We start from the raw sequence: 21465 nt of genomic DNA on the forward strand, positions 1-21465 counted from the left end.
GTAACAATGCAGCAACATTTATTATTAGTTATAACTGCAAGCTTGTATTTGCAATCCAAATTAATACTGATTAATGCTCTCTTTGCTATAGATCAGTAAGTTTTGCAGAAATGTATGCAAGTCTGATGCATCAGTGGAGACCATCTGTAATGCCAAGCAGCCCAACAACAAATCCATACCTGAAAAAATGCACTACTTATGATACAATACAAGTACAGTGATCTAAAGATCTCCAGAGATAACAGGAGGTGAGGAATTCAGATGAATGGGAAAATTGGCAGTTAACTTTGAAGTGGCGATGTGGTAAGAGAACTTGGGTATGTATATCTCCCCAGAGAACATAACCAAATTGGCATGTGATTATAGTTTGCAGTGTAAAGGAAATTCACTTTACCATATTCAATACAGAAGCAAATGATATGTGATTCTTGAAAGACTATTTCTGACATTAATGATGAGAGTGTAGAGAATTTAATAATGAAATATACCAGCCAAATTTTGACAACTGGATTCCTACAGTGAGACATGAAACCCCCATTCAAACATCTATGAAAAATGGACTAAACCTCTACATAGGTAATAGAATAACCTACTGAACAAACAGATTCTCTCTACATCCGGGATGACCAACAGATAGCCCATGGACCAATGTCATTCAGCTCATGGGCTCTCCACAGGCCCAGACATTTGGTGGTGAAGTGGCAGCAGTATTAATTGCTGGAGCCTCTGGAGGCGCAGCTCCTGGAGCTGCAGCAACTAACACTGTTTCCTCTCATCCTCTCAGCAAGTTTGCAGACCCCTGGAGAGCCCTATGGTCCAAATGACAGTTCTCTCCACGCTAGATCAGGTCTGTGGACCGAACCTGCATACCAGATAAGGCCAATGGACCAGCCCTGAACTACTCATCTGGCCCACAGGGCTGGACAAGATAAGCACTGCATAACATCAGGGTTTAAAAAATATATGAAAAAAAGTTATAAATAAAAAAAATCATTGAAGGAAAGACTTTGAGCAAGTGGCTGGTTCATACATTCTGAAGAAAAGTTACAATTACTATGGCCATTGACAAATGTTTGCTCAAATATGTAATGATATTGAATCCACAATCCAAGCAAATCACACCTCCTGCCATGCCATAGGAGTGTGACACAAGGTGTGATTTTGGGATCAGCAATCAGGTCCCTATTGTGCCATACCTGCCAGTGCAGGGGGAGCCTGAGATCATTAACATAATCCCAGATGAGCTGGCTCAAGGGATCCATGGGGCCTGTTCAAGCTGTTGTGTGATCCCCAGAGCCAGCCAATAAACAATTGATTGGCAAATTGCAAGTACCCTGTGACTTGAGAACCAGGGTTCCAATCTGCTGATCACCAACTGATCACAAGGGCTGTTTTGTTTTTTGGTTCAGATTCAACTTTTATGGTACAAGAGGGAGGGATTTTTCATATACTAGCAGGGGGGTGGACTAGATGACCAGAGGCATTTTTTTCAATCTCCACCTCCTATAGATCAAGTGATACAGCACTGATTAAAAAGTAAACTCAGTAAAACCATTCACAGTTTCCTGTGCTATATGAGCCTCTAACAAAGATGAATTCCCCCCCCCCTTTTTTTAAATCACTTTTTTTGGTGGAAGATGAACAAAGTAATTCTTGATTCTGGCACTCAATATGAACACTGCAGATATTAGCAAAAGATTGGATTCAGTTCAGGGATGCATTAAACAGGATGTCTGAAAGCTTTAATTCAGGAGTACAGCAGGCTGAAACAAAGCAAAGCATGTGGAGATACTGATTGATGGACATTAATGTAACAAAGAATGCAAAAGATGAAGTACAGAGAGAAATGGAACTATGGATGGAAAATAAACGAAGATTAAAGAAAAATCAAATTGTTTAGGTTTGCAGATAGTAACGTAACATTTTTTTCTAATCAATAATGGATTTTCTATGCAATAATGGAACTATTCCAAAAGTAGATGTTTTAACATCCATTTTTAATAACAGGGATAGATAAACTTTCCAATAGGAAAATAACTGGCATCAGTTACAAGTTGCAAAAGATAACATTAGATTGCTACTGCTCTCTTCTTTTATACAGAACTGCTGGCAAGACAGAAACAGATCAAAGAAAGGATAGAGCATTAGCTGTGATAACCTATGTACATTGCTGTATCACAATATATTTTTTGGAGTAAGGAATGACCAGCTTGTCATACTGCCCACCTGCCATATGCAGCTGTATAGTAGTAAGTGGATGAATCCAAGTTTGGCATTCAGACAAATAGCAACTATCTGTATGACGTCAAATTTTGTTGAAGGTAAACGCTGATAGGTGGGGGAATAAGGTTCAGCAGATACTGGAAGGTGCTGGAACATGGAGGAAGGAAATGAGAGAAGAGGAATCAACAGATAAGGTGAGAGAAGGGGACATTAGAGAGAGGTGGGGGGGGTTTGCCCACAGGAAATGGCACTAGCTGTGGTCTAGTTGACACAAAGGGACACGGAGCCAGGGGACAAGGTGGGCTGAAAACAGGAAAAAGCAAATCTAAAATAACTGTTCCTAAACCAAATACAGACTGAAGATCTGTCCTCTTCAATGAAGAGTGAAACTTTTAGGATAAAACTTTCAAAGTATCAAATAAATCAAACCTTGAATCTTAGGAATTTTTTTTTTTTTTTTTTAAGGTTTTGAGGTTATTTTAACCAAATTACAACCCTGTTTGTTCTTCACTGTTGGATGGTGTTTCTGGCTGGTAAAGTGAGTATGAAAAATTTGTGTTTGGAATATGCAGTACCTCAACCTGTCAGGCTGAGAGACTTATTTTTCCTGACTTAATACTGTTTTTGTTTCTTTCCTTTTAAAGCTACTTGTTCCAAATTATATAGAAGTAGTCCATTAAACAAAAGCTGTAGGTATTTCCTTTAACACTGTCCATGATCACTCTCTCAATCAGGAATTTTTCTGTGAGTTATTCACCAGAGAAGCACTACTTTTTTTTTTCTTTCCTCTTTTATAATAATAACTATGAGGATTGGGGTGGGGGAGGGGAGAAAAGGAGTTGATAAAAAGATAAGCAAGATCCGAACTGCCTCTTGAAGCAAATAGAGGAACAGTGAAGCCTAACGTTTTATGACCTGTACCTGTCTCTGTTATGGTGGACATCACAAAGACAGTCACCAAAGATGGACCCCCTGGTTAGCAGATACCTTGAATGAACAGTCTGGAGACTGACCTCATACCAAACTTAGAGAAGGCCATTCAGTATAAATCTGACGCAAACTCATACGGCTGTGTGGAAAGTTTGACCCTTACGCTTCTTGAACTGTACTAATAATGCAGATTAGATTGCCAGACTTCCAATCTGGCACCAGTTAACGGTACTAGATGCCTTTTCCTTTATTGTTTCTTTTTTGGAGAAAGCATTCAAGTTCTCTTCTCTGCACTCAAGATGTGGGTTAAAGTAACTAGCAGGCCTGAGTTCAGTAGTACAACTCACCCAAAAAAAAGGTTAAGTAGCAATTAACCAGCAACCCTTTTGTTTTTAAATTTTACCAGCCTGCCAAAAGAACCCTTTCCCGAACTACTGCTCTAAGAAAGCTTTGCCCGATATGGGGCTTGTATTTTTTTAAGTGAATGCACTGACCTGTATGTTAGGCACCTGCCTTCTTAACATGGATACTTGCAGATTTTAAATAAGAACGCACAGGTTATATATGCTGACAGGGTCCAGCAGGTATTTAGCATTTTGAAATTAGTTAGGTTTTCTGGTTTATCCTACTGAGCATATGTTAGTATGCAATGCCTTCAGATCCATGAAGTGAAAGTTCAATATAAGTCAACTAATGTATTTATTTACTTTCCATCTATCGTAAAGTACTTTGTGATAATACATTAAGAGCACTATGATTACTTTGCAACGCTCCTCTCAAAATTTAAGATAAGCCTGAATTAACAGCCACCTGAACTTTGGTAAATAGGTAGGCAGGCATAGAATCAAAATGCATGGAGACACATAATAGTGACCCATGAGCACAGAGCAGCGTTGAGAGTCTCACTACAGTTAAGAAGAGGGAACCATTACTGCAGACAGAGGGTGTGTCTACACATGCAATTAATGCTACTTGGCTTTACTGTGCAGTAAATTTACTAATTGCATATGGACTAATTTACTGCACATGTAGATAGTGATGCTTTACTGAGCAGTAGATTAGTCTACTGTGCAGTAAAGCGTCCTGTGTAGACACAACCAGGAGGAGGCAAATCCATTCCTGAGAGAAGCCCAGACTGAAATCAGTCAACGGCATCACTTAAAAGGTGACTGGAGAGAAAGCCACTGTCTCAGGTTTATTAGTTTATTAGAATTACTTACTGGAGAGAAAATGTTGAGATCCAGGCCCAAAATCCTGATGTGCTTCCTGTAGCTGTTTAAGGCGATCCTCTACTGATACCTATACAGACACATACAACATTTACTAGGAATTTCCTTATTTTGAAAAGCAAGTACCAAAATCAAAACAGCAGTTTCCATGCACTTTTAGCTAAACACATTACAATAGATTTATTAGATAGATTTATTTACTCAGCCTATTGATATCTGGTGTCTTTTTCTTAAAAATGCAAGGTAATGCTACTCTGGTGTTAGTGATACAGATCAATAGCATACCATAATAGTTTCATGGTGACTAAAGCTGACCGCTGAAATTCGCATGTTCCCCATTTCTTCCTTTGTCCAAATGCTTATAGTCAGTAGGCCTCATTTTGATCATATTGATCTTACAGCTGCCTTTACAAGACAGAACCATCTTGAAGCATGCTGTTTTTCTGGCTGACAGACTTCCTCCTAGGTTACTAATTAAACTACACTAGTATATACAGTGGGGGCTTAGCTGTTTAGTTAAATCTCTTTAAGGCAAAGATTTTTTGGGTCAAAAAATAATATTGATCAATATTGATAATATTGATGTCCGAGTGTTGACCAGCCACATTGGACAATACCAATCCAATTGCTGATATGCAGCCCAGCAGCTTGGAGAGCAGCATCCAGGTGGGGGGAAGGGGCAGGGGTGGAGGGGGAGGGAAAGGTCATGGGAGGGGGCAGATCGCGGTCCCTGTGGTGAGGGAGGGAGTGGGGCTGAGACTGGGGTAGCACAGGACAGGACTGGTGCTACCCAGCCGGGGCTGGACAGGGAAGGGCGAAGAATTGAGCTGCGGCGCAGGACTGAGCTCAGGAGTCATGGGGGGCACAGAAGGTGGGGAGGGGTGGCTTCTGCCACTATGTATATCCCCAGGGGAGGCATGGGGGGTGTGCCCCATGAATCTGTGCTTGAGGCCAGAGGCTGTGCCGGGCTCTTCCCCATGGGTGGGGCTGGACCAGGGCTGTGCTTGGGACGGGTGGTGGCAGTGCTGGGAGGGGGGGGCTATGAGGGTGAGGCTACAGCCATCCCATAATTCAGCATAGCCCCCTTGTAGCTCCCCCACCACCTCCTGCCCCAAGCACAACTCCGGCCCAACTCCTCCCACTGGGAAAAACCAGGTGCAGCCCCTGCTCCCAGCCCACAGCGAGCAGCCCACCCTGCCACAGATCCAGGGGACACATGCACCCTCATGACTTTCCCAGGGGTATGCACAGTGGCAGGAGCCACCCTCCTCCTTGTCCCCCTCAGATGAGCAGCAGCTCCATCCTGTGGCCCACCCCGGCTGGGGAACACCTGTCCATGCCCCTGCTCTGGCCCCACCCTCTCTCCCTCCCTCACCACAGGGGCCTCAATTTGCCCCTAGCACGCCCCTCCCCCCCAATTGCTCCCCTCTGCCCCTTCCCCCCCCAGACTCACCAACCAAATGCTGCTCTCCAAGCTGTCAGGCTGCATTCCTGGTCACATGCATGCTGCACCTGTGCCCATTCACAGGGCAGTTATCAGGGACATTATAGGCCACATCAGTCAAAAAAACTGATTGCTGATAATGTCAAGCTTCCTTTTATCAGTCCCAATATGATACAGACTGATGTATTGGTGCATGTCTAATATTAACTTTGACTCCTGAGACAGGCTGTTTCTAGCCTACTAACCTAGAAGCTTACTCCTCTGAGTTCTGCAGGTTCTCATAGTCAAAGACAAGACAGATTCCTCCCATTTTATGGTTCATTTTTTTGTAACCAATTCTTTGTTCCACTGCGTGTGTGTTGTGATGGAGGGCTTAAAAGTTAGGAAAGGAATAGAAGACTAAAAATAAATAATTAAAGAATGTATGTGATGATGATTCACTGCAAGAACCAGTGAAAAGATTCCTGAAGTGACTTGAATGACCTGGGAAACCTCTTTAATTCATTCAGTGTGAAACCAAGTTTGCCTAACTTTAAAGTCCCAGATCATTCAAGCACCAATATATATATGAGTAACATGAATCTACTTCATACCTCCCTTTCTCTTTTTATGCAAACCTAATTTTCCCCACCCATGTCATCCTAGACTATCAATATTCAAATCAAATATCAAAAGTCCCTTGTGGAAACTGGATGGTCACAAAAATCCACTTTTATATAGGTGGCGAGACAACAGAAGTATGTGGGCAAATTTTGACAAGTCTCAGTAACTATGATTTATAGAGTCATTCCAGAGCATACAAATTGGTACAAATATTGTTAACATATAGATACAAACATGTCTAATCTCCAGACATTAATGCAATGTCTTGAGTGAACTGCCAAGAAAGCAGAAATGGAATTGGTCAAGACAGTGAGGTAAAGACCGTTCCTTTCATTGCTTTTGTCACAATGGTAACCCAGTCTGGAAAGCAATGAGGAAAAATGATAATGTTTCCTAAGAGGACAAAGAAGACAAATGATGCATTCCCCTGCTATCTTCAGAATAAGGGAATACCTGCAAAAGTTTCCAGCGCATATTAAGATCATCCAGTTGGCGAGACATCTTTAATGATGGATGAAGGTCAAGTGGAGAGAGCTGATTGGATAAATCATTCACTGTTTTAACTTTAAAGTTGATGGGTGCAATTTCTTCTCTAAAAGCCTGAAAGAACACATGCATATTTATGCCTGACCACTACCTTACAGAACAAAGTGAAAACTGGCACACCAAACCAATACAAATCTATATTTGGTTGTGACCGATATGGTATCGTGACATGAAAAAGCTAAAACAACTGCATGCAAAGAAGGTAACTCCAACTAGAACATTGTAAAAAAAAAAAGCTCATTTATTTCAATAATCTTGGCTCTAAAGTATTATCCCTAGCTATAAAACTTCACTCTTTCCATACATGTGCATAAGATAAAGCCACAACTTATGTGCAACATAAGCCTTCAAACAGGGTATATATTACATTTCAGAGGTGCCTAGGTTTTATATAGCCCTGTGCAGAATGACTACATTCCCTTCAATAAATACCAGAATGATGTGATACCCCATTATGAGTTTTACTAATAAAGATCTATATGAAGGATTCTTAAGCAAATTTATTAAATACAAGTAATTATTGTTCCCAAGAGGAAGGCTGCTGACAAAAACTCTTCAGAGACTTTATTATTGAATTAGCAAAACACAAAGCTGTGCATCTTCCTAGGTAAAGGAATACAATAATGAACTGCATCAGTAATTCTTACTGCAGAGTTAAAACTATGAAAATGATTAAAAACTAAGCAGAAGAAGGTTTTCTCAATCAAACTAAGCTAAATATAGTATTAAAACAAAATTGAAGCGGTTTTCGTTATGGTTGGAAAGATGCATTAAATGCCTCTCTTACTGTGAGCAGGTGGAAGTAATGGGTTGATGCTACAAAGGGCCCACTAAGCATTACAAAACAAGGGGAAAAACAACTGGAAAAAAGAAAAGGTTTTTTTGGACAATTCAATTACTACTTCTTCCCCTGAAACTCTCTAATCTGTTCTATTAACATGAGGCACCTACTGACGAGGGGAAAAATTTGGTTTCTGACTGCCAAGACGCTCCCATGACTCTAGCAGATGTTTCTGTTTTTCACAGCAATGACAATTTAATAGACACTGCTTTACCCTCTTTTACAGAAAAGTCATCAAGATATGACAAGCTTCTTAACACATGGAGCAACATGCTAGAACTTGTTTTTATATCTATATTAAAATAAAAAAGAAAGAGAGATCAATGCCTTACTCTTCTTAAATCAACAGCAGTCTGGATGTAAATTATTATAACTAATTTGGCTTAAAGTTTTTAGGTTCTGTTTAACCTGAAAGTCAGAGAAAAACTTTAGAAGAAAGGATGCTTGTGTAAACATGCATGAAATGAAGCAGCCAAATACATTACCTATTAATAACTGAACATTTGCACAAAGCTTTGAGATGCATATAAAGATGGAATTCTTCCTGAAAAGTGATCACAGTTCAAGGCCCTGAATTCTTCCATTAGCAACTTCAAATGTAAATACTGAGATTAGAGATAATGTCATGACCTGAGCGTGGATTTCATCAGTTGCACTGTGGGTACCTGTATGCTGGAATTAAAGATTTTTCTGGTGGAGCTGAAGGACCGAGTGTTTCTGGATAGGAACAGTATTTGGGTGCCAAAGAATGTGCATGAAGGTGTCAGAGTTGCCTTAACATGCAGTTTTTTTGAAGTTCAATTATTTCATTTTTCAGGAATGCATGCAAGCAATCTTATCTATAAGGCAACAATAGATCTTACGCAACCGTTTATATACTTACACTGTGGTCGTGTGCACATACATCATATGTACTAAGTGAGAAAGAATTTAGTGTTTGGAGTCCCATGCCAGCCTAATACAAAGAAAACTATATTCACAAAGAATGCCATGCTTACTGTAGTTTTCTCAATGTGATCCTGCAATGAGTCAATCACTAAATCTCCTACTGGTTTCCAGCCATTCCTCACATTCTCAGCCTCTTTCAAGTCAGCATCAAGGTCATCCATGGCACACTGCAAGTCCTTCAGTTTCTCCAAGGCTTTATCTACTTGCTTCTGCCAGATGTTGGCACTGGCATTCAGGCTTTCCCACTTCTCTTTTACTTCTGAGGACTGCTTACGCATAGCTTTGGCAATCTTCAATGCTTTCTCTTCAGGGGTCAACTCTGAAGTGGAAGAAAAAAGAAGTTCGGTAGTTTGGGGTATTTTCATATATGCACATTTGATTGAGCAGATTAATACTGTGAGGCGTGTAATTCAGTAAGCCTCTATCTGAGCTGTCCACAGCTCATTCCTACCCTGCAGAGTCTCTTTGAAGTTACAAAAATGCCCATGCTGACAAATAAAAACACACAATGTAGCTAAGTTAATTGCTAAGAAGTCATTGCTCATTTCCATGTATTATGGACTACAAAAGCCTAAGGCTGATTATTACTATGTGTGCTACCTGGGCAGGGGTGGGAGCGGGGGTGAGGAAAAGATTATTTTCCTCTGCTTGAACCTGCAAGAGTAATCTGCATGCTACCTCACTGCCCCTATTCATGAACATCTCCTTCCCCTTCCCCTTCCCACTCAAGTCATTTTCCTGTTTTATTTCTTTGGCAAAGTGAATGACACTTTCTCAGTGCATCTGAAGTACTTCAGCAGTTCTGCAATAGTAATTTTATATTAATGTCATATTCAAGCCATTTTCATGGTGTACTGCAAGTCTAGAACTGAAAATCTCAGCAAGAATACCCCAAAAAACACATTTCTGTGAATGGAAATGGGCTGAAACTGAAAAAGTTATGAGATTAGTTTCTACGCAAGACTTTTAAAGAGACATTAACAAGAAGGAGAAAGCAATAATCTAAAAACTTTCAGACAAAATGTAGTCTTAAAGACCATACTTTTATACAAGAAGGACAATGATGGATTGTCCGATTACTTGGGAATAGCAAGGGAGTTTTCATTTTGATTAATTTTGGAACTGTTAACATTTGGGATCTGTTATCACCTTTTCAAGAGTAATTTGAATTGATTAGAATTCAGTGACAAAGAAGAAATTTAATTTCAAAAGTTCTGGAACTACTTTAAAAGTGTGTGTGTGTGTGGGGGGGTGTGGGTGTTACTGCTGTTACACAAAAAATGCTGTATATATTTTACATTTCTTTTACCTCTATAATGCACTTGCAAATAACTGCTTTGTAGTACAACAAAATCATTTCAGGTTTTATTTAGAAAATACTAAGATGCTGTTATATAACTAAGAACATTTCAGGGTTAAAAAAAATAGCAAGCCCTTCAAGGCCGCGTCCAGACATGCACAGCCTTGTGACATATGGCACCACAGACACAACTGCAGCATCATGCGCCATACAGTTAGTTGTTCTCCACGCATGGGTTCTTTTCACCCTAGGAGATCGCAGAGTCAAAAAACCTGTGCAAAAAAAAAAAAAAAAGAGCAGCAGCAGCTCATGTGGGTGCAGCGTATGCCACCCAAAACTGGAGCCAACCCCCTGGAGCCACGCTTCGGCTGCCAGCCAAGCTCCAAGCAGCAGGCTTGCCACTACTGCAGCCTCAAGAGGCCCCCAGGACCCTACCAGGTAAGGCTACTGGGGCCAACCCAGTGTTGACCCCAGCCTCCCCTACCCCACCCAGGGTAACCTGCTGCGCACCAGAGGGCACATGGCACAGGGATTCTCCAAGGACAAGCAACAAAGGCACAAGGTGTGCTGCTGCTTCTTGTTCCTAGGGAAACAAATGTCCATGCTTATGTGGACTCAGCCAAGAGGTTCTAAAGACCCACATAAGCTGATAATGGTGGCTTTGAATCATCACATGTTGCTCAGCCAAAAGACCTCAATTCTTCAGGTCAGATAACAAGTGATAATTTAAAATGCACAAGTTACCTAGTGTCTTAAAACTTCAAGGAAAATGGCAGATCTCACTGTGAGCTCTATGCTGGTTGCTTGAAGTAGGGCTAACAGTCAGCTCAAGGGAGGCCTATTATCCAGTCTAACTAGAAGACAAACTGCATGAGAACAGCAGTTGGGTACAGAAATCAGTGAAGTGCGCTACGTATATTAGGAGAAGATACCATAACGATACATCAGCCATGTGATGGTAATTGTGGCATCAAAAGCAAGCGACAGGCAGTTTTACTTCCCTTTCCTCTCATATGACAAGAGGTGTGGTAATAAGAATATAACAGAATAAAACACAAGGCATTTTGGAGACCTTTGACAAGTTCTGTGTGTATGAGGGGAACTAATGCATTTTTTAATTTGAAAAGCAGTAGCTGCATTAATAATGTTTTGAGACAGGTTAATTTTCAAAATGCCTCATAAGTGCTTGAAAACTTGCCTTAAAAACACATTTACCATGGACAGATTATAAAACTCATTCAGCATCCATTCATTTCAGACTGTGCGCTGTATGAATGTTTGTGCCACTGTGATAACCCAACATGTAAAAAAGAACATGATTTTTTAAAAGCGTAGTTCATATCTGCAGAGAAATGTGTTGCACAGTTTAGAACTACAGATCATTATAAAGGATGATTTAACAATGACTAATTTCCTTAGGGTACGAAATCTTTTCATAAGTCTGTCATTAAACAAGCTGGCAGTTGTATACAACTCCTTTCTACTTGTAACAAAAATGCTGTACAGTTTGTTGCTTTGTCTTCACTTAGTATGAACTCTTCTGATTGATCAGACTCTCTTGGGGTTTTTTTGTTGTTGTTTGTTTGGTTTTTTATGGTACTTATTACATTATCTCGACTTCAGCAGCTGCTCAGAAAGCTAGAAAAGCTCTATATTCATCAGACCATCTGTTTATCAGAGAGGAAAGATATTAATAACTGACCCTGGAGTCAGGAAAATGAAAACAAAAAAACCCACTACTAATGGGGCACATTATTTTAATAAGCACCTCTGGTTAAACTTAAGAGTGATGAATGTAACAATTTTTTTCTACATTGCTGATGATGATGACCTGAAATAGAATTTAATCTTTTTAAATTGAGGTTTAGAATAAAATTGAAAGACAAGCAAGAGAGATTTAATATTATGGACAACATGTAAGCAGAAAAAGTATTATGCAAGGGTTCATTTTGAATAACTTAGGCTGTTCGAAGCTCTAGAAGTTGTTTTGTTATTTTGGTTTGGCTTTCTAAAGCACCCATACCTTTGCACTCCTCGGTCCTTGAGGTTGACTGGGACTGGTGGTCTGTTTCTATGCTACTATAGCCAGACTTGATTTATACTGCGTTGTTCTGTTCTTCACAGCGCATGCCAGAACTGTAGGTGAATTAATGTCCCTCCCCACAATTATATCAAATATGTTTGTTCTTGTACCGTTCAGTGAGACTTTGCAGTAAAAAGCCATGGGCACAAATAACACTGTCATTATGATGAGCACTTTCAGCACATTTAAGCAAGCACAATACAACACTGTCAAGGCTTATAAATAGAAGAATCCAAAAGTACTGTCATCACATGATTATGTCTTTAGCATCACATGAATGAAAAGTATTCTCTTGAGTCTCTAAAAACCCTGGCAAAAACTTGCTTGTGACAAAAAGTACTACACAGGAACAGGAACTTTAGAGAATATGAAGCAACTAGCTTCTCCAAAAATGTAGCAATTAGACAAATTCAAAGGAACCAGTCATGCAGGCATAGATACAGAATGCCACCAGTTTCTCATAGCTTAAATATCTATTGTATATACAGCAAAAAAGGGGGGTAGTTGATCATTTTCATCTTAACCTATTTGGTTTTTCTTCTCTCAGCACTGAAAGTTCTTGACATCAAAGAAAATATAATTAAAAAAAAGATAAGGAAAAAAAGGCCGTAGGATAAAAGACATTGCTTTTATTCTGAAGATGACAATTGCTAGAAGCACAGAGCACTGAATATCTGGAGTCTGAGTTTGTGTATGGTGAGTATTTCTGGAAAGAGCAAAGTATGGTCTTCAGTAGGGGGAAATGAGAAAGATACTTGTAATGTATGTGTCCCTTGACACTGGAAGATGAGATTTCCCAGCAGATGCTCGCCGAGAGGTCAAGACAATTATACTGGGACTGAAGAAAATTGAAGCACTAGAGAAGAACATGAAACCCCAAGTCCTGCAAAACTGCACATCTGAGCTGCTCAGAAAATGAATCTAAAGCTTATGCATAAGAGTTTCTATTTTTGAAAATAACCTCAGAAAAATATAACTATTAGAAAGTCATTTACTATTTTGTTCATTAAATATTATTTCTGTTTTGCAAAAAAAGTGTTATGACCTCAAATAAAGGTCACAGTATTTTTACAAAATAGAGATAACTAAGAAAATAGGAAGCCTGACTCTTTCTTCTCCTCCAGTATTGCTATACTACCTTTACACCAGCTCCCTAAAGCAATCGCTGTAAGAGAGATCCTTGGAGGCCACAGAGTCGCTCTCTAACTCAGCCTGCCTTCTCTACTTCCCAATCCCTAACGAACAAGACATTCTAGAGAAAAGCAGAATGACTGAGGAACCCCAAAGCCCTAGTGACTCTAGGCAGCTCAGGAAGTGGTCCTGTGCTGCTGCTTGATATATTGTTAGAAGATATGAGGGCCTCATATTCCTCCACCAAAGACCAATCAGGATTTTAGTGGTACAAATGCCCATGACTGGCTACTCCCTGAAGACACTGGAGTTGCCCATCCACTAAGGATACATGAGAGGGATACAGGACACTTTTTCTCTGCAAAACGAAACAGGCAAGATTCTGGGGGCAATCCAATGTTACATGGCCTGAAGGTATACCTTAGTAGTATAGCTATTTCAGATATGTTTTTGAGCTCTGAAGTTTTTAAGGTTCCCCAGCATGTCTCTGGGTATTTTAAGACATGTTTGACATTATTTCATCTGGTTTACAGTTTATACTTTGCTATATTGAGGCTGGTTTACTACGTAGTTGGGCTCTGCTAATTCTGGAATTTAATTTTTTTTTTTCAAAGGCCACTTGTCATCAATCAAATAAGCTGCACTCTTTGCCTTAAAGAGAGACCTCACACAGACTTTGGTTGGCTTTTGGAATATTTGTAACCAAGTATCAGTGAACCCTGAACACTGTTGCTCCAGCTTCCATGGGGCGGAAGTGGTGAAGTGTTTGGGTAACATTTCCAAGCTTAGTCAAAGGATAGTTTACAGGTCAAAAATCAATACAGCACACTCTGGCCTCCAGTGAGTAAACAAACTGGTATGTTTGATGACAACTTAACAATTATAACATTGGCCATCATGCTCTCAACTTCAATAATTCTTCCCATGTTCAAGCTGCCCCTGTACAAAATGCCACACAAAGGATTCCCACACCAACTACCAGCTGATGCATATGGCCACTTCCTTTCCTTGTCAATCTGCTACATACCCATCCACTAGTGACTTTATTGAGACCATTTCAAGTTAAATTCAAGTGTATTTCTTTGAATTGGGAAGAAATATATAGGCAGTTAGCTTTTATCTCTGCAGTCCCATAATCTTACCACCTCTTCAGTCAGCCATAGAGGCTTTCAGAAAATGCAAGGTGGGTAAGAACTAAAGTTTTAACACAACTGTTCCAAGGTGCTGTAGGATTTAGGAACACAATCAAACAGTTTTCAAATAGGATGTGGGCTCTTCATTCTCACTTTCCAAAGTTCCCTTTCTCCAAAAACACCGTAGCCAAATGGATGTTTCTTTCAGGCCTTCTACCAGCCATCACCAGATGTATGATAACACATAAAACCAGTGTCCTGGTAAAAGTGGGTGCAACAGAAAACATTTCAATGTCCATCCATTCAACAAAATAGTAAGCTTAAGCCCTTTCTATAAAATTCTTCCCTGAATGCTTGCATCAGGGAACTCAGATAATGACAATTATGTAGAAAGAGAAAAAAAGTTTTACTATTAAGTCTAAAACATGAAAATATGCCTGAAGCCTGCCAATAAAAATTATGCATGTAAATGGCCAATACTTCATGTAAATGACTAATACTTAATACTTCTTGTGATTTACAGTATTTTCTACATTTATAATTAAAAGGGTAGAAGAGATGGAGAACACTTCACTTAAAGGGATATTTTCATCAAAATAACCTTTGCTAAGAATAATCTCCCTGGAACTTGGAAGTGAGCACTTTAACAATGTCATGCAGTACACATGCACGCTACTAAGACTTCAAGTTTATGAAATGCTCATTATATCAGCTGCACCTCCTGACATTTTTTTAAAATTTTTAACACAACTCCTTGCACGTCATAAATGGAATTTTAAGACCAGAATTTGAGGAAAGCCATATTGTTGAGAACCCAAGGGAAAGAAAATGCATTTTGTTTTTGTGCTCTTTTCACGGACTGTAACTTCTTAATAGTTAACGGATTTGGGACGCTAGTTGTAACAGTGCCCTTGATCTAACAGTCTGTAAGCAATTAATTATACTCTTCTAAATTTTATACTATGCAACATAGATACATGTTTTTAGCTTTGTTGTCATACATGTTTTCAGTGGCCTATCCCCTCCATCTACAGGATCCAGGAGCTTGCATGATTGTTTATCAGTCTACTGTATTTAGAAGCTAAAAATTCAAAGCCAAAAAAAGGGCAAAGCATGCTCTTGTGGTGATGTTCCCTGGAAAGAGCAAAAAGAAGACAGGAAAAAAACCCACACATAGGGATAAGAAAATTCAGGCAGAAAAGTCGGTTGGACTGTGAAAGCTCTGTTTTCCAAAGTGCCAGTTATTGTGTGGAACAGTATACGGCCACTGTTTGTAAAAGGAATAATATCAGAACTGACATGGTAACCTGAGCTAGTTTATTTGTATTTCAGCAGGTATCACAAGATCTTATCATGCATGGCAGACCAGCTAGGTGCAGTGTAGGTAAGATCTCTTTTACCAAAAGGCAGGTAGCATATTCCTGTTGCAAAATACTGCCCAATAATAGATGGACATTTAACATGGGTATTTCCTTCAGTGAAATCCTAATCTTATTCTTATCACTTCACCATTAATGCCGATTGTCTTCACTACCCTAAAAACAACTTATTCTTTCCTGGCCAAGAAAAACAAATGTAAAGGGCTCAGAAAGTTAACAGATTCAAATGCTGGTGAACTGAAGTAGGAAATGTATTTCTCAGGTGAGGCTCAACCAGAAAAAAGCTCTCTCCTCCCAGTCACCTTGCAACTGAACTCTGAAGAGGGAGGGGGAGGGGGTGCCATGATAGCAGCAATGGGAACCGATCCTACATAGATTATTTAACTTATTTCAGCAACCCAGGGGAACAGAGGCAGCATCTGAGGAACCCAGGACCAAACTCACTAAAGGTGTATTGTAAGGTACACCTGGAAAGAACAGGAATAAGGATAGAACCCGCTGTATATGTAACAAAATATTAGAGATAGATGTACAGTGTATTTCAATAATCCAATTTTATGATGAAAATGTGTGGAACTTTGTGGTGAGTGTAGCACTTCCAGTTATTCTAACTGTGGTTAAGTCTCCACTAACCTCTGAATAATTTGCTAAGAGATGTAGAAAATGAGAACGTAATAATGAGTGCAGACGTTGGTGTAAGAAGAGAGTAGTAAGAGCAAAGTAAAATTCATCAGAATAGGTGTTGAGATATGGAAGAACTGAATGGGACAAGTATGAACTTGGCAAAGAGACAAGTAGAAGTGGGTATCTTGGCAGATAAGAAGCATTCACACAAAAACGTGGGTATTCTGGGTATAAATACTGGTCCTGCAAGATTTGTTTCTTTGTAGCAACCTAGGGGAGGTTGTTAATGCATGAAGTTGCTACCATTGTCCTGGGACATTTCACTGAGTTGGTCTGACAAAGAGACCAGCTAGCATACTGTCTCAGTGATAATAAGCCTCTTGAGTTTTTGCCATGGAATACACATTTGAATCATTCTTTCTTTGTCACACCTGGGCTCCACACAGCTGCTTGCTTGCACCAGCCTCCCCGGAGCACACAAGCCCTGGCAGCCTAAACACCGACAACGAACAAGAGACCACCCAAACACACGCCTCAGAACAACAGTGAGGTTCCAGTGCAAATGAGTAGATGCAAATTTTATCCAAATATCAGAAATACATTGCCACTTCCACATGACACTTGGAACCAGACATTACACCCCATGTTGCTCACCTGAATAAGGATTAAAGCTAATTTAATTCTCAGTTGAAGTGCCCACACAGGGGTTTGATGAATGCAGTTTAGAATCATACCTTCAATTAATTCAGATCATCGTTCCTGAGTGTCCTTATGTAGACACTCCTTAATATACTGTTGAATAGTTTCAGACTACACAGAGCAAATTACATTTTATATAACAGATTTTAAATTAACTGAAATCAAACTAATAACTAATATGAAAACTAAATTATAGTATAATTCAGTTAATCTTTGTAGAGTGCATTTCATAAAAAAAGCATCAGAGAGCTTCAAAGACAATATTTGAAAGAAAAAGGTATGCTAGGATCTATTTTAAATACCATGGGCATCTATGGAATATTCTTGAACCACACCAACTTCATTAATTGAATAGTGATTAGGTATGTCATGGGTGTGGAAGGAGATTAATAAAACTGGATTAATGTTATTCAGTTTACTTATGACCCTGCATAGATGTCATATTATAATCAGTTGGCAACCTTTTTCTATTAGACTGAACTCTCATTTCCCTGCTGAGATTGCATCAATCATCAAGTGTTAACCCAGTGCACCCCAAGCACATTCTTACACAATTTGTTATAATGCATTTGTGGAGGGTGAGTGTTTTGAAGGGGAGAAGGCAGATTTTGTTTTTGAAAATTTTCTTCCGAAGCTCACAAAATGGGAAAGTTATGACTTCCAAGAGAATAACATTATTTGTTACTGTGGGTATTGTAACTGTGGCTACCAGTTACAATAAACTTCAGGACCTCACCCTGCTGAACACTGTACAAACTTATACTGAAAGACAGGGTCTGGAGCTTAGAACCCTAAAACCACTTCCAAGTGCAGAAAGGTATTACAAGAACCAATGTTTGGAAGCTAAACCAAACAAATATAAATTAGAAACAAAACACAATCTTTTCATTTAAAAAAAAAAAACTGTGAATGATTCACCATTGGAAAAAGCCATGGTATGTGGTGAACTCTCCATCTCGAGGGTTTCAAATCCAAATACAAGTTAGGCTACAGTTAAACAGCAGCCCTTTGGTGAAATGTAATTGCCTATGAGAGCTGGATAGCTAATCACCGGAATAGATTACCTAGAGTGCTTGTAAAATCTCCATTATTTGAAGTGCTGATAAAACCTTTTTTTGGGGGGGGGGAGGGGGGGGATGCTTTGGGCAAGGGGTTGGACTAGACCTCATTGACCTCCTGAGGTCCCTTCCAGTCCTATTTTATCATGATTCTATATAAGAGATTGGATTAAATGATATAATGGTCCCTTATAGTTATAGCCTATAAAGGGACTCTATGAATTGTGCAGCACTGCTCAGCATGACCAGTGCAAAACAGAGTGTAGAATTAGTAAGGATAAAGAGACTGAAGGAATGAGAAAGTAAAGTTAAGTGTAAGGGCCTTGTTGCACCTTATGCTATAAGCCAAATAAATATTAATCTGCTTAGTGTTGTTCAGCTTAGTAGAGTACAGGCATACCTCGGAGATATTGCGGGTTCAGTTCCAGACCACCGCAATAAAGTGAGTCACACGAATTTTTTTGATTTCCCAGTGCATATAAAAGTTATGTTTACATTATACTGTAGTCTATTAAGTGTGCAATAGCATTATGTCTAAACAACAATGTACATACCTTAATTAAAAAATACTTTATTGCTAAAAAATGCGAAGTGAGCAAATGCTGTTGGAAAAATGCCACCGATAGACTTGCTCGACGCAGGTTTGCCACAAACTTTCAATTTGTAAAAAACGCAATATCTGCGAAGCGCAATAAAGCGAAGCGCAATAAAACAAGGTATGCCTGTAGTCACACCTTAAGGCACAAAATCATCTCTGCCTGTCCTTCATCTGCACAGCTAGGACTTGTCCCTAGAGGCTTGGTGAGCAGGGGCAGGACTAGGAGCTCGGAGGGAGAACCGACTCACTGCTTGAATTCCGAGGAACCCAATTGTTTTTTTTCTCCAGAGCCCACCCTCCCTCATGCTGTCCTTGCTTGAGCTGCTAGCTGGCCAGGCACCACCTGAGCTCCTAAAAAGACTGGGACCCTTGGAGCTCAGGCAGCCTGCAGCCAACCAGCAACTCAGCTGGCAATAAATAGCACTGGGGAAGAAACTACGGAGAACAAAAGGATCAGGCCCCTTGGAGCTCAAGGAGTTCCCGACTGGCTGGCAGCACAGTTGGCAGTAGCACAGGAGTCAAGATCCAGAGAAAAGAAGGATCAGGCCCCTCAGAGCTCAGGCAGTTTCTGGCTGGCAGCCATGCCTCAATGCCATCACCACCAGCCAGGTTGCCAATTGGCCATGAGTAACTTGAGCTTCAAGCAGCCTGATCCATTTTTTCTCTGGAACTTGCTCCCTTGACACCACCACCAACAGGAGCAGTGAACTGGTCTAAATAGCAGTGGAAGGTACCACCTCGTGTAGCTGCTCAGACCAGTTTGCTCTGCCCAGCAGGAGCAGAGTCAGTCTGAGTAGTGCCAGGAGGCACCGCCGCTGCCAGGCAATCAGGGCAGCAGCACTTGTTTTGCCTGATGTACCATGTCCAGTCCTGCTGCATCGCAGCATCCCCACTTGCCCTGACTCAGAAGGGACCACTGCATCCTGGGATGCTGGAGTGGCCACACCTTAATGCAACAAGAGCAAAATTAGGAAGATTAGAGATGATCCTGTCTGGAGTGGTGTAACTTTAAAATGACTAATGAGTGCTTTTAGTCATTTAAAGGGTGTTAACATGCAGCAATCCACAGGATAAAAGCTCCAGAAGCCACATACAATTACTGTGTTACAAGGTCCTAAGAGATATATAAACTAAGTGAATTTGTCTGAGAGTTGGTCTGGCTTTGAAATATAGTAAGTAGGCAGAAGATGGTCATATATCACTCACAGACCACCTGCCTGGCAATTATCGTTAGGCAGTTTACTAGAGCCATCAATCACCATCCTGTTCTGTCATCACCACCATCAAATATTACAAAGTAGCATATTTATATAGTAAAAGTTGTATAGTAAAAGTTTACCATCCTCCAAAGATTAACCTTTGTTTTCATTCAGCACTGACCATTTTACCAAAGTCACTCTAAAAAAGGTTCCAAGAAAGAAAGACCACACTGGCAATGGTTTATGATTTGGCGTAGGTTTAATTGGCTGCTTTGACATCTTTTGGGAAAAGAGCTGTGATGTAATCAAACTTCATGACTAACTGAAAAATCAAAGTTAAACTCAGAAAAAAAAAGAAAATATATATATATATATATTTATCCTTGAGACAACTCTTGCAATTTAGGTTAAATAGCATATTTACTATATGTGCAGCATATCAAACAAGTTCCAAACCAACTAGTGCTGCACAGTATCCTCCTGGATCTTCCAAAACAGCAGGAGGTAAGATGCAAGAGTTAGTCAAGGGGAAGAATGTTCACTTGTTTTAACCAGTGGGTATATTCAGACTGCGTAACCCACAATCAAAGAAGAAATCATAAACTAGGAAAGCAGAAACCAGTGTGTAAGAAAATGACAGGAGAAACACAAAAGGTAGATAGATGCAAGACTCAAATGTTTTCCATCAAATTTTGGATAGTTGAAAAGTTGGCTAGGAAGATCTTACAGTGTGAATGAAAGAAGAAGAAAGAACAGTAACAAAAGATAGAACTAACCATATAACGATTGTATAAATTATATAGGTGATAAATGATACATATCTTCAAAAAAATTCATATTTCTGCAGTTTATGGCATAATAATGTAAATTACTAGTTTATTCCAAGCAAAATTATGTAATTTGAAGTGGTACTATTTCATAATAATACTATAGCTTAGAAAAAGGACACAATTATGAATTTACTCTACAGATACTACATATGCATCAGACTTATTGTACAATAGGGTATTTATTATGTAATTATGCAGTTATTATCTGGTCTGTTTTTCTTCTGTGCAGTTACAGAAAGAGAAATTACCTCTTCACATTGACTCCTGAAAATAGCTAAATACCATTACGAGTTAGCTCTTTGAAGACAATTGCTAAAGAATCTTAAAGATTCAAATAGCAGAATTACTATCTAAAAATCAAAGACAACACTGTTCTAGAGGATATGTTTTGTATAACACTTTGCGTTGTATTGGTACCAACATCTCCTCTCTCAAAATATGTTTTTCATTTGGCGGTTTCAAAATTTGTTTAGTATTTTACCACCAGTAACATACACAGATTTTAAATTATTATATATGAATATTATTTCTTGAATCACCTCCGATTATATTTCATGTAGACCAAAAATATTGTACTAAAAATATATGAAACTCAATTGATTATGTTATCTACATTTTGAGTGTACAATACAAAGGAAAAAACACCTGATTTTCCTCCTCAAAATAT

General features: G+C 39.5%; 1 protein-coding gene across 5 annotated transcripts in view; it reads right to left on the reverse strand.

Moving 5' to 3' along the window:
* UTRN (utrophin) overlaps positions 1 to 21465 on the reverse strand; it is a 541506-nt gene that overhangs the window by 116845 nt on the left and 403196 nt on the right. For all 5 annotated transcript variants that reach the window (XM_019550130.1, XM_019550131.1, XM_019550129.1 and 2 more), the window contains 3 exons: positions 8815 to 9083; positions 6883 to 7029; positions 4374 to 4452 (listed from right to left, as the gene is read on the reverse strand). In XM_019550130.1, coding sequence (XP_019405675.1) covers positions 4374 to 4452; positions 6883 to 7029; positions 8815 to 9083 — 495 coding nt within the window. The remainder of the gene's footprint in view (positions 1 to 4373; positions 4453 to 6882; positions 7030 to 8814; positions 9084 to 21465) is intronic.

Source organism: Crocodylus porosus, unplaced genomic scaffold, assembly GCF_001723895.1.
Source record: "Crocodylus porosus isolate Cpor-Errol unplaced genomic scaffold, CroPor_comp1, whole genome shotgun sequence".
Taxonomy (NCBI): domain Eukaryota; kingdom Metazoa; phylum Chordata; order Crocodylia; family Crocodylidae; genus Crocodylus; species Crocodylus porosus.